This window comes from Lissotriton helveticus, chromosome 9 (genome assembly GCF_964261635.1).
Source record: "Lissotriton helveticus chromosome 9, aLisHel1.1, whole genome shotgun sequence".
In the NCBI taxonomy this organism is placed as follows: Eukaryota; Metazoa; Chordata; class Amphibia; order Caudata; family Salamandridae; genus Lissotriton; species Lissotriton helveticus.
In genome coordinates this window covers 23,001,842-23,019,518 of record NC_136070.1, presented here as the reverse complement: position 1 = coordinate 23,019,518, position 17,677 = coordinate 23,001,842, and the positions used below count along the sequence as shown (strand labels likewise).

Here is a 17,677-nt window from a genome sequence, read left to right as displayed (position 1 = left end):
AGAAGAAACATAAACATTATTGGGCCTATTTATGGGGAAGTTACACAGTGCAGCCCAGACAATCGCCTTGCTGGGCTGCACAGCGTGGCAGGGAACGGTCAGGTATTCATTATATTTAAGGCAATAATTCCTGTCCTTTTCCCTGCGCTGGCACTGCTGCACCATGGTGTAATGGTACTTGAGTATCAGGCAGGATTACTTTTGTGCAGGACGGGGCGGCTTCCTGCACAAAAACAGTCCTGCGAGGCTTATTCCGCTTTCTCCGGGAAAGCGTAGGATTTTGGCGCATTTCCAGGGTTACAAGTCTTTGTAAACCTGGGACGGGGTCAAAAACCCAACTCACCACCCACGCAATGCCTATGAAATGACTTCTCAGGGCAAATTAACGCAATGCATCAATTTGCGCTGCCTTTCGTTACTCCAGACTTTCGGAGCCACTCGGAGAAGTCAAAGTGGCTTTGCGTGGGTTTATAAATCTGTCTTAAGGTTTGAGTGATGCGAGGGCGATGGAAACAGCCTCATAAATAGGCTCTCAAAAATATATATATATATATATATAAATCTATACTAATATAATAAAGAGAGAGCCCAAACCTTTGAGGCGGGTAATCTCAGGAACCACAGCACCAATCACAACACCCAATACAGCGTTGGAAAGGGCAGTTGCAGCAGAAGGACATGGGCTATGCAGACACCCACCATATACATTTAAAAGGTAAAAGAACCGTGCCAGCAAAGTAGTCCCTTGTGGGCGTGTCTGCGTTGTGCTGTGGGCGTGTGCTGGGGGCGTGACGAACGCTGGGGGTGTGTGGTACGTTCCGCCCTTCATGCCATGTCTCATATTGTGTGCTAATCCCACCCTGCTCCCTTTAAATACCCCTGCACCCCATATTCATAACCCACCCTTACTCCTTAAAACACCCCAACACCCTTAAACACTAACCCATAATAACCCTATAAATATACCCTGTACCCCAAAACCCAAACCTATCCCTAAACCCTAAAAATACCCCTGTACCCCAAATTTAGCCCTGAACCCTATAAATACCCCTGTACCTCAAAACCCAAGCCTAGCCCTGAACCTTAAAAATACCCCTGTACCCCAAAACCCATACCTATCCCTAAACCCTAAAACTACCCCTGTAACCCATAACCCAAAACTATATCTGAACCCTTAAAATACCCAAACACCCAAAAACATATACCTCAGTACCCCAAAACATATACCCCTATACCCATACTTACCTTAGCCAAACATTAAAAAAAACGTGCTTTTACCATTCATGCATTTACAACGAATTTCGTTGTAAATGTATGCATGGTAAAAGCATATAAAATGTAATGCCATGCGTTATAATGGCATTGCGGAGTCATGGTACTTTCGTAATGAAAGTATGCGGAGTGATGGTATGCGGAAAGAAAGTTGCGGAATAATGGGTGTTTACCCTCCCCTCGTAAGTACATTGGGGGCACGGCGGCCCACATCTCCAGCAACATACTCATATTTTTTCACCACCCATTTGAAAAATGCACAGGTCTCTCGCATTGATGGCCAGCACCAACATACACTTTTAGACACACCTCCCGCCACAAGTTCTAGAATTGCGAACTTTAGAGCTGGGGAGCAACGTTCGAATCTCGGCATCAGCTCAACATCCTGTGATTCCAGGCAAATCGCTTTGTCTCCCCGTGCCTACCACAAATGAATGTGTTCTTCTGTAATGTAAATTGTGCTCATGCCATGTTGTCGAGTTCGCGCTATATAATATTGCAAGGACAAATAAAGTAGGGAAACTCGAGTTCACACACTACTGAACGCGCACTCTTAAGTGCATCAGCAGTGCACTGTGAATCGTAGCGTTTCACAGGCCTGTCACAGATAAGAAATGCTATCAAAACGAAATCCTACAAAACAATATACTACTGGCGGCAGCAATTCATACCAGGACAACGTCGGGACGGGCTGCTAGTATATTAAATATATATATATATATATATATATATATATATATATATATATATATATATATATATATATATATATATATATATATATATATATATATATATATATATATATATATATATTCCAACAAGGTAACTCCTTCAGGCTGTCGGGCCCCATGGGTGGTGGCGAAAATGCCGGCGGAGAAAACCGGTAAAACAATTCAAAAGTTACAAAACGAATTCACAATCCTTCCGCTCTCAGTAACTGCAAGACCGCCAGTAGGTATCCAAATCAAAGCCTTGTTCACGTGTGAACAAGGCTTGCTTCAAGCCGAAACATGTTGTGTTTCTGAATAAACACCCTTTGATTTGGATAGCTACTGGCGGTCTTGCAGTTACTGAGAGCGGAAGGATTGTGAATCCGTTTTGTAACTTTGGGATATATATATATATGTCAACCACATCACGTAACATAACTGTAACTTACCTCTGAGTGTGTGGGCAGCATGCTAATTGAAAAAAAAATCAAACTTTTAGAAAACAAAAAATAATTATTACTTACCGAGCCCCACAACCTCGACACCTAGAAAGTCGAGCAGGTCCTGTTCCCTGTCGATAATGTCGTTCCAGCGGTGAATCAGCTGCTGTGTTGTGCGCTTCACCCCTGTGCTGCCACGCACGCATCGACGCACTCTCCCCCAACGCAGCAGACGCTCCTGTGCGGCATATCCTCTCCCAGGCCTGCCACCTGCTGCCAGCATGGAGGGGAGGTGGCGCTGAATCCAAAAAATGAGGGCGGCCAACTCAGCCTCAGTATAAATGGGGCGAGGTTGCACCCAAGAAGGGCGCCGACGTCCACAGGGGTACATGCCACTGTTATACCTGCTGCTGCCTGCTTCGGCCATGGGAGATACTATAAATGTGGAAGTGGAACCAAAGGAGGAGGACAGTCACACAAGGAAAGCGAAAACAAGAAAAAAAATAAAGTATAAAAAAAGTCACCAAAAAAGTTAAGAAAAAGCAAAGGCAGAAACAAAATACACACAAAGAGAGACACCCAGTGATAAAAAAAATTAAAAACATGAAAATGAGGGTTTTATGGTTGGAATAACGATCAGATGGGGAGGATTAAGAGAGATGGGTACACAGGTCCCAACAGCAAGACGAGAAGCAGAGGAGAAGGTCAAACAAAATGGCGGCGCACATGCGCGCCGCGGGCGCCGTTCGCGCTGGTTTCCAGCGTGAAATGCTCTTCGCACCGATTTGAAAGTCTAGTTTTCCAATTTGTGATTCACAGCACAGCGCCGCCCTCCAGTGGTCGGAAACAGGAACTTCTGGTGAACGGAGAGAAATCGCCCAGACACTGATGATGATGAGTGTGGAAGAAACCCAAATAAACCCAGAAGTCTGCCCCTAACTGGTGACACTCTAGAGGGGGGGGGCTCCTTCTGTGGAAGCGCCACCCCCCCCTCAAGGCTTGGATTCAGAGGCTTCAGGACAAGTCACAGCCGAGGACAAAAGAGGCCAAAGTGAAGCATCTGCTGCAAACTCAGCCCTGCGGGGGGTCTGACGTCTGCCTGGAGCAGCTCTGTCTGCACTGCAGCTCGACGTATGGCTGAGCGAAGGCCACATATACAGATGCATATTATACACTTTCAGTGGCCCCACCTTCGCCGACCTTAAGGGCCCCACCCCCGGCCCCGGACCTAAATACCAAGGGCGGGGCAAAGGCTGCCAGGCCCCAAGCACCCACAGACATGTCTCCAGCACCCCTCCTTTTTATGATGAAAGCGAAGTGTGCACTGATTTTGAAAAGGTGCAAATCAGCCCCCTGAAATACATACATTACACAACTTTACTCAGACAAGATCCATAGGCATCTCGAGGCTCCAGGAACTGTGACTCACCCTGAAGCTCTGTTGTAATTCGCTGATCTTGTGAAGCCTTGCACTGAGGGCTTGTGTATTTACTTCCAATGCTCTGCTCTTGGCAGCGGTAAATACTCACGCAGACATCTTTCAACTTTTAGCAGCTGCAGACGTGTTTCAGCACTAAAATGGTTGTCGAGCCTGCATCAGGGCAGTTGAGTTTATTATCTCGTCAATCTGCATGTATTGAATGGAAGTGATGAACCTCGCCCCAGCTTTTCACCCATACTGCTGGGTCAACGTCATCACGTGTCCCTGTGTCCCACCGGTCAGTCTCCTCGTGCTTAACACCGGAAGATACTTGTAAGGTCATTCGGTTTCATTTTCTTTGCATAATCTAAATATTTATTGTACGGTCTGGACTAAAAGGAGTAAGATGAGGGCAGGAACAGCAAACACCTAGCGCTGCCTGAGCGCAGGAACAGCAGACACCCAGAGCTGCACTAGGATCAGGAACAGCAGACACCCAGTGCTGCCTGAGCTCAGGAACAATAGACACCCAGAGCTACCCAGGGAGAAAGAATAGCAGACACCCTGAGCTGCCTGCGCGCAGGACCAGCAGACACCGAGAGCTGCCCTGGGCGCAGGAACAGCAGAAACCCAGAGCTGCCCATGGAACAGGAACAGCAGACACCCAGAGCTGCCCATGGAGCAGGAACAGCAGACACCCAGAGCTGCCCATGGAGCAGGAACACCAGACACCCAGAGCTGCCCATGGAGCAGGAACAGCAGACAACCAGAGCTGCCATGGGCACGGGAATAGCAGACACCCAGAGATGCCCATGGAGCAGGAATAGCAGACACTCAGAGCTACCCTGGGCACAGGAACAGCAGACACCCAGAGCTGCCCTGGGCACAGGACCAGCAGAAACTCAGAGCTGCCATGGGCACGGGAATAGCAGACACTCAGAGCTGCCCTGGGCGCAGGAACAGCAGACACCCAGATTTTTGCCTGCCTTGCTAATTGGCGATAGCTGTGTTAGCGACTGCTTTCAGTTGCTAACAGTTTGGGTACGCCCACTTTGCATGTCATAAGCGATAAATATCGCTGACATGCAAAGCGGGCCCCAAACCAGTCACTATCGCCTAAAAGCTGTTGCTAACTGGTGTCCGCCCTGATCCCATCAGAAGCGGCCGCTCCTCACGCTGCTCCCTGCTCTACCTGCCGCCTGGTATCGTAGCGCCATACCGCCGTACTGCTGTCTGCTACCTCGCCTTGCTCCCACGATTGCTATTGCCTGATTGATTATCACAATTATATCGTAGCGCTAGATTGCCTGATTGTTTATTAATTGCTAATCATAATTATATCATAGCGCTAGATTGCCAAAGTGCGCTTTAACATTCTTTTCAATTGTGCTGCGCTGCCTGTAGAATCCATTTGTGCCTGATTGTGTCGGTGCCACTGCCATTTGCATCGCGTTTATTGGGACTGTGCCCCAATCCTGTTTCGATTTTGGCTTGCTGCCATCTTGTTGTTGTTGTCGTGCCTCCCTGCCCGGATCTCCACCCCGCTCCCGCCTCCCAGCTGCTCCTCCCTCGCCCCTCCCCCTCCACTATCCACATATGACAGTTGCCTCCACGTGCAGCGTTCACGCGCAGCAGCCGCGCCACATGCGCGCCGAAGGTGCGCCAAAGGTAAGCCCGTCTACGCCCGTCCGCGCCTGGACCGCGCCCAGCGCCAGACCCCCTGTCCCCCGCAAAATCCACCCCACCCGCATAAAGTACGACGCTGTCACCCTCTCGGCACTCAACCCCGGCCGTCTCCCAGACTGCTACCAAGCCACCCCAGGACACACCCATGGACCCTTCACCTGCCACTCCTGCAAGTTCGACTGCATCAGGACCCACACCAAATCCACAGACTCCAACAAGAGCTCCGACACTAACCACCTAAAGTGCATCCTACTCAACACCCGCTCGGTCCATAGACACGCCATTGAACTTTGGAACCTACTCGACACTACATCACCGGATGTCGCCTTTCTTACAGAAACATGGATGAACGCCTCATCAGCACCCGACATCGCCATAGCCATCCCGGACGGCTACAAGATCATCCGGAAGGACCGCACCAACCAAACAGGAGGAGGCATCGCCATCGTCCATAAAAACACCATCAGCATCACGACCAGTTCCGACGACAACCTCACGTCCGCCGAACACCTCCACTTCCAGATCCACACAGACCCCAAGACCACACTCAGAGGCACCCTCATCTACAGACCACCATGACCCCACACACATTTCAACAATGACATCACGGACTTCATCAGCCCACACGCCCTCCCCTCCGAGGATTATATTCTACTGGGAGACCTCAACTACCACCTGGAAAAGAAAAATGACTCCAACACCACCACCCTTCTGGACAACCTGGCCAACCTCGGACTCGAACCACTTGTCAATACCCCCACCCACTATGCCGGACACACGCTCGATCCAATCTTCACCTCCAGCCAGCACATCTCCTTCAATCACACCACAACCCTCCACTGGACGGACCACAGCTGCGTTCACTTCAACTACAATAAGACCACGACCCACAACCCCCCACAACCCATTCCCCGAAGAAACTGGAACAAAATTACTACCGACCAGCTCTTCACATCGCTTCCCCAAAACCCTCCTGCCAAACCATCTGACCCAAACCAAGCAGCCACCAACCTCACACAATGGATCACCCACAGCGCAGACGAACTAGCACCCTTGAAAAACCATCAAATCAAGCAAGTTAACAAAAAATCCCCCTGGTTCAACGACGACCTTAAGAAATCCAAGAAGTTATGTCGCACCCTCGAGAAAACCTGGAGAAAAAACCCAACCACTGACAACCTGACCACCTTCAAGAACGCATCCCGCAAACACCACCAACTGATCCGTTCCTCCAAGAAATCAGCATTCAAGGATCGATTGGACAACAACGCCCACTACAGCAAGGAACTATTCAACATTGTCAAAGAATTTACCAACCCCACCTCCGGCACCAACGACATCACTCCCTCCCAAGACCTCTGCGACTCCCTAGCCTCCTTTTTCTACAACAAAATCACTGACATACATAACAGCTTTGAAAACCAGCACGGAGACCAATCCACTCCACCCACCTCCGAACCAACACCCCCCTCTAAGAACCTCCTCGCCTGGAACCCAATCTCCACTGAAGACACCATCCGCCTGATGAACTCCATCCACTCAGGATCGCCAACCGACCCATGTCCCCACCACATTTTCAACAAAGCAGACTCCATCATCGCACCCCATCTCCAAGACGTCATCAACTGCTCCCTCAACTCCGCTACCTTCCCGGAAAGCTGGAAACATGCGGAACTCAGCGCCCTTCTGAAGAAACCCACAGCAGACCCCACTGAACTCAAGAACTACCGCCCCATATCGCTCCTCCCATTCCCTGCCAAAGTAATTGAGAAAGCTGTCAACAGTCAGCTCGCCGCCTTCCTCGAAACCAACAAATCCCTCGATCCTTCACAATCCGGCTTCCGAGCCAAACACAGCACCGAAACCGCACTCATCGCAGCAACAGACGACATCCGAACCCTACTGGACAACGGAGAAACAGCTGCCCTCATCCTACTTGACCTCTCCGCAGCCTTCAACACAGTCTGTCATAGCACCCTCATACAACGCCTCAGCAACATCGGAATACAAGGAAAAGCATTGGACTGGATCATCTCGTTCCTCGCCGGAAGAACCCAGGGCCCGATTCACAGAACTAACTTAAGACAAAATCCTAAACTTACTACTTTTGGTATTCACAGAAGTTAGGACTTTGTCTTAAGTTTGTCTTAAGACAGACTTAAGACAGACTTAAGACAAACTTAAGACAAAATCCTAACTTCTGTGAATACTAAAAGAAGTAAGTTTAGGATTTTGTCTTAAGTTAGTTCTGTGAATCGGGCCCCCAGAGAGTCCGCCTCCCCCCTTTTAGATCAGAGGCCACCGAAGTCATCTGCGGCGTACCACAAGGATCATCACTCAGTCCCACCCTCTTCAACGTATACATGAGTCCCCTCGCATCCATCGCACGCCAACACAACCTCAACATCATCTCCTACGCAGACGACACCCAGCTGATCCTCTCCCTCACCAAAGACCCTAACACGGCCAAAACCAACTTACACGAAGGAATGAAAGAAGTAGCCGAATGGATGAAGAACAGCCGTCTTAAACTAAACTCGGACAAAACGGAAGTCCTCATCTTAGGATCATCCCCCTTCGCCTGGGACGACTCATGGTGGCCTCCAGCCCTGGGAACCTCACCCATACCTACGGACCAAGCACGTAACCTGCGCTTCATCCTGGACTCCTCCCTCTCGATGACCAAACAAGTCAACGCCGTCTCATCCTCATGCTTCAACATCCTACGCATGCTCAGAAAAATCTTCCGCTGGATCCCCACCGAAACAAGAAAGACAGTCACCCATGCACTGGTCACCAGCCGACTGGACTACGGAAACACCCTCTACGCCGGAACCACAGCCAAACTACAGAAAAAACTCCAACGCATCCAAAACGCCTCAGCCAGACTCATACTGGACATCCCCCGCCAAGCTCACATTTCCGGTCACCTGAAAGACCTCCACTAGCTCCCCGTCAACAAGAGAATAACGTTCCGTCTCCTCACCCACGCACATAAAGCCCTCTAAGACCTAGGACCCGAATGCCTCAACACGCGACTGTCCTTCTACACCCCCTCCCGCCAACTACGATCATCCAATCAAGCCCTCGCCGCAATTCCGCGCATCCATAGATCCACCATGGGAGGAAGAACCTTCTCCTACCTAGCGGCCAAAACCTGGAATTCTCTCCCCACCCACCTCCGCCTTGTACAGAACCACCTCTCCTTCAGAAAGCAACTTAAAACTTGGATATTCGATAAGTAAAGTACCCCCCCCCCTCTCCTTCCCCCCAAGCGCCTTGAGACCCTCTGGGTGAGTAGTGCGCTATTCAAATTTCCGAACTTGAACTTGAACTAACTGCTGTTAGCGACAGCTTGCTAATAGGGTGATACAAATATCAATATTTAGTGGCGATATGGCCCTTGTTAATATGCCCCATGGTTCTGTTAATCCCTGGCCCCTGCGTCACATCCGGACTGCTCTCATCAGCATGAATCCGTTGTAAGATCTTCAGTTGCTCCACCGCCCCTTTTCACTGTTGGGGCCTTAGTTTATCCCATCTTTTGTTCTGTGTTGGTAATAACTTCTTATTCGTAACATTGTGGTAGGACTCAGTCAAAGCAGCAGAGAACTTACCACCAGTGTGTACTTTCAGGAAGGCCAGAAAACTCTGAAGTAAATGCAGGCCTTGCCAACCCCCAATGCCTGGGACCAGGAGGGTCAGCCACGCACACTCGTGTCCCGCACCACCCAGTGCAGCCGACACAACGAGGAACAGACTCAAGAACAGACCCAGAGGGTTGGCCCCGCACACTCATATCCAGCACAACCCAGTGCAGCCGACACAACGAGGAACAGACTCAAGAACAGACCACAGGGGTCAGCCCGCACACTCATATCCAGCACCACCCAGTGCAGCCGACACAACGAGGAACAGACTCAAAAACAGACCCAGAGGGTTGGCCCCGCACACTCATATCCAGCACAACCCAGTGCAGCCGACACAACGAGGAACAGACTCAAAAACAGACCACAGGGGTCAGCCCCGCACACTCGTGTCCAGCACAACCCAGTGCAGCCGACACAACGAGGAACAGACTCAAAAATATACCAGAAGGGTCAGCCCCGCACACTCATGTCCAGCACAACCCAGTGCAGCCGACACAAAGAGGAACAGACTCAAAAATAGACAAGGAGGGTCAGCCCCGCAGACTCATATCCAGCACAACCCAGTGCAGCCGACACAACAAGGAACAGACTTAAGAATAGACAAGGAGGGTCAGCCCCGCAGACTCATATCCAGCACAACCCAGTGCAGCCGACACAACAAGGAACAGACTTAAGAATAGACAAGGAGGGTCGGCCCCGCAGACTCATATCCAGCACAACCCAGTGCAGCCGACACAAAGAGGAACAGACTCAAAAATAGACAAGGAGGGTCAGCCCCGCAGACTCATATCCAGCACAACCCAGTGCAGCCGACACAACAAGGAACAGACTTAAGAATAGACAAGGAGGGTCGGCCCCGCAGACTCATATCCAGCACAACCCAGTGCAGCTGACACAACAAGGAACAGACTCAAGAACAGACCTGGAGGGTCGGCCCGCACACTCATGTTAAGCACAACCCAGTGCCGCCGACACAACAAGGGACAGATTTAAAAACAGACCCGGAGGGTCGGCCCCGCACACTCATGTCCAGCACAGCCCAGTGCAGCCGACACAACAAGGAACAGACTCAAGAATAGACAAGGAGGGTCAGCCCCGCACACTCGTGTCCAGCACAACCCAGTGCAGCCGACAGAATGAGGAACAGACTCAAGAACAGACCAGAGGGGTGAGCCCCGCACACTCATGTCCAGCACAACCCAATGCAGCCGACACAACGACGACCAGACTCAAGAACAGACCAGGAGGGTCAGCCCCACACACTCATGTCCAGCACAACCCAGTGCAGCCGACACAACAAGGGACAGACTCAAGAATAGACCAGGAGGTCACCGAAAGTAGGGTGTCCACCGGGAATGGAGGCAAATTCTGGGCAGTGGGTGTAAAACATCAGGACAAAGGGACAAAATTCAAGAAAAGCAACAGTTTTAAGGACACAACGGAGGAGGTTGCACTGTCAGCTACCAGCCTTTTGGCTTTCACAATGCTAGCTTTGTTTTGTTGAAGGTTTTTTGTGTTGGTAATAACTTCTTATTCGTAACATTGTGGTAGGACTCAGTCAAAGCAGCAGAGAACTTACCACCAGTGTGTACTTTCAGGAAGGCCAGAAAACTCTGAAGTAAATGCAGGCCTTGCCAACCCCCAATGCCTGGGACCAGGAGGGTCAGCCACGCACACTCGTGTCCCGCACCACCCAGTGCAGCCGACACAACGAGGAACAGACTCAAGAACAGACCCAGAGGGTTGGCCCCGCACACTCATATCCAGCACAACCCAGTGCAGCCGACACAACGAGGAACAGACTCAAGAACAGACCACAGGGGTCAGCCCGCACACTCATATCCAGCACCACCCAGTGCAGCCGACACAACGAGGAACAGACTCAAAAACAGACCCAGAGGGTTGGCCCCGCACACTCATATCCAGCACAACCCAGTGCAGCCGACACAACGAGGAACAGACTCAAAAACAGACCACAGGGGTCAGCCCCGCACACTCGTGTCCAGCACAACCCAGTGCAGCCGACACAACGAGGAACAGACTCAAAAATATACCAGAAGGGTCAGCCCCGCACACTCATGTCCAGCACAACCCAGTGCAGCCGACACAAAGAGGAACAGACTCAAAAATAGACAAGGAGGGTCAGCCCCGCAGACTCATATCCAGCACAACCCAGTGCAGCCGACACAACAAGGAACAGACTTAAGAATAGACAAGGAGGGTCAGCCCCGCAGACTCATATCCAGCACAACCCAGTGCAGCCGACACAACAAGGAACAGACTTAAGAATAGACAAGGAGGGTCGGCCCCGCAGACTCATATCCAGCACAACCCAGTGCAGCCGACACAAAGAGGAACAGACTCAAAAATAGACAAGGAGGGTCAGCCCCGCAGACTCATATCCAGCACAACCCAGTGCAGCCGACACAACAAGGAACAGACTTAAGAATAGACAAGGAGGGTCGGCCCCGCAGACTCATATCCAGCACAACCCAGTGCAGCTGACACAACAAGGAACAGACTCAAGAACAGACCTGGAGGGTCGGCCCGCACACTCATGTTAAGCACAACCCAGTGCCGCCGACACAACAAGGGACAGATTTAAAAACAGACCCGGAGGGTCGGCCCCGCACACTCATGTCCAGCACAGCCCAGTGCAGCCGACACAACAAGGAACAGACTCAAGAATAGACAAGGAGGGTCAGCCCCGCACACTCGTGTCCAGCACAACCCAGTGCAGCCGACAGAATGAGGAACAGACTCAAGAACAGACCAGAGGGGTGAGCCCCGCACACTCATGTCCAGCACAACCCAATGCAGCCGACACAACGACGACCAGACTCAAGAACAGACCAGGAGGGTCAGCCCCACACACTCATGTCCAGCACAACCCAGTGCAGCCGACACAACAAGGGACAGACTCAAGAATAGACCAGGAGGTCACCGAAAGTAGGGTGTCCACCGGGAATGGAGGCAAATTCTGGGCAGTGGGTGTAAAACATCAGGACAAAGGGACAAAATTCAAGAAAAGCAACAGTTTTAAGGACACAACGGAGGAGGTTGCACTGTCAGCTACCAGCCTTTTGGCTTTCACAATGCTAGCTTTGTTTTGTTGAAGGTTTTTTGTGTTGGTAATAACTTCTTATTCGTAACATTGTGGTAGGACTCAGTCAAAGCAGCAGAGAACTTACCTCCAGTGTGTACTTTCAGGAAGGCCAGAAAACTCTGAAGTAAATGCAGGCCTTGCGAACCCCCAATGCCTGGGACCAGGAGGGTCGGCGCCGCACACTCGTGTCCAGCACCACCCAGTGCAGCCGACACAACAAGGGACAGACTCCAGAACAGACCAGGAGGGTTGGCCCCGCACACTCATGTCCAGCACAACCCAGTGCAGCCGACACAACGAGGAACAGACTCAAGAACAGACCACAGGGGTCATCCCCGCACACTCATGTCCAGCACAACCCAGTGCAGCCGACACAACAAGGGACAGACTCCAGAACAGACCAGGAGGGTCGGCCCCACACACACATGTCCAGCACAACCCTGTGCAGCCGACAAAATAAGGAACAGACTCAAGAACAGACCAGGGGGGTCAGCCCCGCACACTCGTGTCCAGCACAACCCAGTGCCGCCGACACAACGAGGAACAGACTCGAAAGCAGACTAGGAGGGTCGGCCCCGCACACTCGTGTCCAGCACCACACAGTGCAGCCGACACAACGAGGAACAGACTCAAAAACAGACCCGGAGGGTCGGCCCCGCACACTCATATCCAGCACAACCCAGTGCAGCCGACACAACGAGGAACAGACTCAAGAACAGACCACAGGGGTCAGCCCCGCACACAAGGGACAGACTCCAGAACAGACCCGGAGGGTCGGCCCCGCACACTCATATCCAGCACAACCCAGTGCAGCCGACACAACAAGGGACAGACTCAAGAACAGACCACAGGGGTCAGCCCCGCACACAAGGGACAGACTCCAGAACAGACCCGGAGGGTCGGCCCCGCACACTCGTGTCCAGCACCACCCAGTGCAGCCGACAAAACGAGGAACAGACTCAAAAACAGACCCGGAGGGTCGGCCCCGCACACTCATATCCAGCACAACCCAGTGCAGCCGACACAACGAGGAACAGACTCAAGAACAGACCACAGGGGTCAGCCCGCACACTCATATCCAGCACCACCCAGTGCAGCCGACACAACGAGGAACAGACTCAAAAACAGACCCAGAGGGTTGGCCCCGCACACTCATATCCAGCACAACCCAGTGCAGCCGACACAACGAGGAACAGACTCAAAAACAGACCACAGGGGTCAGCCCCACACACTCGTGTCCAGCACAACCCAGTGCAGCCGACACAACGAGGAACAGACTCAAAAACAGACCCAGAGGGTTGGACCCGCACACTCATATACAGCACAACCCAGTGCAGCCGACACAACAAGGAACAGACTCAAGAACAGACCACAGGGGTCAGCCCGCACACTCATATCCAGCACCACCCAGTGCAGCCGACACAACGAGGAACAGACTCAAAAACAGACCCAGAGGGTTGGCCCCGCACACTCATATCCAGCACAACCCAGTGCAGCCAACACAACGAGGAACAGACTCAAAAACAGACCACAGGGGTCAGCCCCGCACACTCGTGTCCAGCACAACCCAGTGCAGCCGACACAACGAGGACCAGACTCAAGAACAGACCAGAAGGGTCGGCCCCGCACACTCATGTCCAGCACAACCCAGTGCAGCCGACACAACAAGGGACAGACTCAAAAACAGACCCGGAGGGTCGGCCCCGCACACTCATGTCCAGCACAACCCAGTGCAGCCGACACAACAAGGAACAGACTCAAGAATAGACAAGGAGGGTCAGCCCCGCACACTCTTGTCCAGCACAACCCAGTGCAGCCGACAGAATGAGGAACAGACTCAAGAACAGACCAGAGGGGTGAGCCCCGCACACTCATGTCCAGCACAACCCAGTGCAGCCGACACAACAAGGGACAGACTCAAGAATAGACCAGGAGGTCACCGAAAGTAGGGTGTCCACCGGGAATGGAGGCAAATTCTGGGCAGTGGGTATAAAACATCAGGACAAAGGGACAAAATTCAAGAAAAGCAACAGTTTTAAGGACACAACGGAGGAGGTTGCACTGTCAGCTACCAGCCTTTTGGCTTTCACAATGCTAGCTTTGTTTTGTTGAAGGTTTTTTGTAAATTTTTACTGCTGGGGGAGACGGTGGCCCATCAGCAATATAACAAAAATGGCTAACAGCCAAAATATTTATGGTCCCAAAAAGCACAAATGCCCAGCGTAGTCCTTGGCACTGTGGGGGGAGCGCGGGTATTTTGTGTGTGGATGTGCACCTTATGACATGGAAAATGGAGTCACTCGAGGTGAAGATAGACAGTGGTTGAAGTGGGCTGGTCCACTGCTTCATGCTGTATTATGTAATGGGTGGAAGTATTATGTGAATGACAACACACCAGTGTCTGAAAGACTGCTTAAGGATATCCGTCCATCTGTCTGTCTGTCTATCTATCTATCTATCTATCTATCACACGTCCAATTTTAGTAAAATTAAAAGGTCTTGGCCAACACCAAAGAAAAACAAAATGAGATACATGCTTTCAAGCAAAACACTGCTGAGAATAAGAACCCAGAGGAGGCAGGACAACTCCGTGGAACTGGAGTATCTCTCTCTGGTGTGGAGAAATGTGTGAAGCAAAGAGGGGAGACATGAGATAGACATCACAGGGGGCAAGGTGCGTGAACACTGTTGGAACCTCAACGGAGTAAGGAAATTAACAACTTGGTCCTGATCAATACATTTAAATGCAAAACAGACATGACATGATCAGAAACAATCTCAAGACATTAAGAGCTGCAGGTGTTAAGAGCGGGCAGTAGACCAGGAGGTACTCAACATGTAAATCCCACGCTGCACATGCCGCACCTCGTGTGTCAGGTACCTTGTCCTCTGTCCCTTTACAGATGTCCATTGTCATGTCGAGGACACCCCAGAAGCATTCTTGACACTGCCTTACCAATGACCAAGATTTACAAAGAGCACAAAGGCCCATGGATTTCTAGGCGCTGTAGTACCACAAAACTATTCGGATCAAGAGGCTGGTTGGATGCAGGGAGGACGTATCATACCTTGAAGGTCCTCGAAAGAAAGTACTATAGATTTGCTTTCTCCTGCACAGAATTATCTGAGTCTCCACAAGATCAGATTAAGAAAAATTCCATGAAAATCACCCATGACGGTACCTCGAGAGGGTTGGCAGCATCCAAATGCGACTCATATGTAGACTGTAACGGGCTCCATGACATATCTGTCATTTTAGTTGAGTAAAGATAATAAATCAACACGGTGGCTCCAACCAAGCATCTCAGATTTCTAATTTTTTTAATTTTTTTTAACCGACTTATACTGTGAGATATCTCCTCAGACAAGATAGAACTTTGATTGCCAAGCATTGCTGTAACTCTACGGAAATAGAGAGATATTGCAAGAAAACTGTCCTGAAGAAGGTGAACATCATTGAAATATCACCGAAACGCCGCGTCGACTGTTGTTTTCTTAAACATTTCTTGATGTATGAAATATTTATGTTTTTATGTTTTTTTATGAATTTCATGAGGAAACTGTATTTTAACCAATATATGTGTAATAAATAGTACAAAATATTTCTTGACATATTCAGTTGTGGGTCTCTTTGTATTATTTTGATGTTAGCTGGCCCAAAGAAGAATTAGTCCCTTCTTCTTTTTAAAAAATGTATTTTGTTTACACTCTGGTATGGTTTAACCTTTGCATAGTATGTTTTTAGTGCTCAAATTCTCATGACATATCTGTGTCCATCCTTTTGGGACATATCAGAATCTGCTGCCGTACCACAAAACCATGCAGTGAACTATTACGATACAGATAATACTGTGCCTATCTGTAAAGTGAACAGCCAGGTTTTTAAAGCTTTTCTAAACAGGAGATGTATTCTTAGGGATGTGAGAGAGGGGGGAAGAATGTTCCAGACCCCGGATGCCTCTCCTACACCATACAGGGCAGCCGCGTCCTTTTCACTATGACCCTGGAGGGAGATGTTCACAGTAAGACGTTCACATCCATCCAAAGTTTACAAGAAACATCTCAAGAGCCTTTCCCTATTCACGATGGACCTGGACTTCCACCCCCAACACCCTTCCTTGGCGTGGACTGTCAGAATCCTATAGAGCGCTCTTCCCTGCTCCCCAGACCCATCTTGGCATCAACAGTACACCAGGAAGCTTACAGTCAGGCCAGACTGCATTCATGGGCGTTTATCAAAGGTGGCAGAATTTCAAATGAACTTAGAAACGCTCCCGCCCCCCCACCATGATAAAAATCTAGCTGTGAACTGGTGAGTTGTTATGTGTAACCTATATGTGGGATAGAGTCTTGCAGGTGGAGCAACTTTGTAGTCAGTTAAATGAAAGCCAAGAGGTTTTTTGTACAGTGCACTTCCTGCAAATAGATATTGAAATTGTATTTAAATAGCGCTTACTACCCCTGGTTAGGCGCTGAAGTGCTTTACGCCAGGCATCCCGCTGCTCCAGAACCCAAGGTTAGTGCTTAGTCCAGTATTATTGGGTATTGTTGGCCACCGGAGTTGTTCTCGTGTGCCCAGCAAACCATCCCTTGCCCTCACTCCAGTTTCTTTGTCATGGGTTAAATCATTTGCAGTGAGTGCGGATCCTCAGCGGGAGCAGAGAGCTGTGTGACCTCGCGCACATGGTTTGCCGGGATTGCCAAGGGAACTAGAGGAGACGAAGGGCCGGATTAAGGGGCATATCAGCAAGGAACGGCGATGAATAACACAAAGCGCGCTTAGCACTTTATTATTCATCGTCATCTATCTCTGGAATATATCGCCCTGTTAGCGCGTTATAAACAACGCGTTGCTCCAGGGCGATAAAAATTCCAGAGATAGTGGGGAAATCACAGTTTTCCATGGAACATCGCTGGTTTTCCCGCGATATTCCCTGCAAAACGGGGATAACCTTGCTGATACGACCCACAGGGTCATATCAGTATAATCCACCCCAATGTTTGGGATAGGTAAGTCTGCATTTTAGCAGACGTTAGTTTTTGGAGAAAACAGCGGTTATCTCCAAAAACTAACGTGTGCTAAAATGCTGGAGCGGCCTTGTAAATATATCGCAATGTGAACATCAGCGATATTTGCAAGGTAGTCCATCCGGGGTACGGTCAGTGACGCCCAATTTGCATCTCATTAGAGATGCAAAGGGAGGCGTTTGGAAAAAGGGTGCTAACATGCGATTATGCATGTTAGCACCCTCTTGTAAATAGGGCGATAGTTTTATATCTGCTTTTTTGGCCTTAAAGCCAAAAAAGCTGAGATAAAGCCCTTGTTAATATGCCCCTTAGATGTTGGTGGACAGGTTAGCCCATCACAGCGGTGACGGATATCCCAACCG

At 50.2% G+C, this 17,677-nt stretch overlaps 1 protein-coding gene across 1 annotated transcript in view; it reads right to left on the bottom strand.

The window, feature by feature from the left end:
• LOC144782584 (uncharacterized) overlaps window positions 1-3,081 on the bottom strand; it is a 50,895-nt gene extending 47,814 nt beyond the window's left edge. The window contains exon 1 of the mRNA XM_078661956.1: window positions 2,510-3,081. Within this exon, the coding sequence (XP_078518082.1) occupies window positions 2,510-2,852 (343 nt within the window). The 5' untranslated portion in view covers window positions 2,853-3,081. The remainder of the gene's footprint in view (window positions 1-2,509) is intronic.
• Between the last annotated feature and the right edge of the window lie 14,596 nt (window positions 3,082-17,677).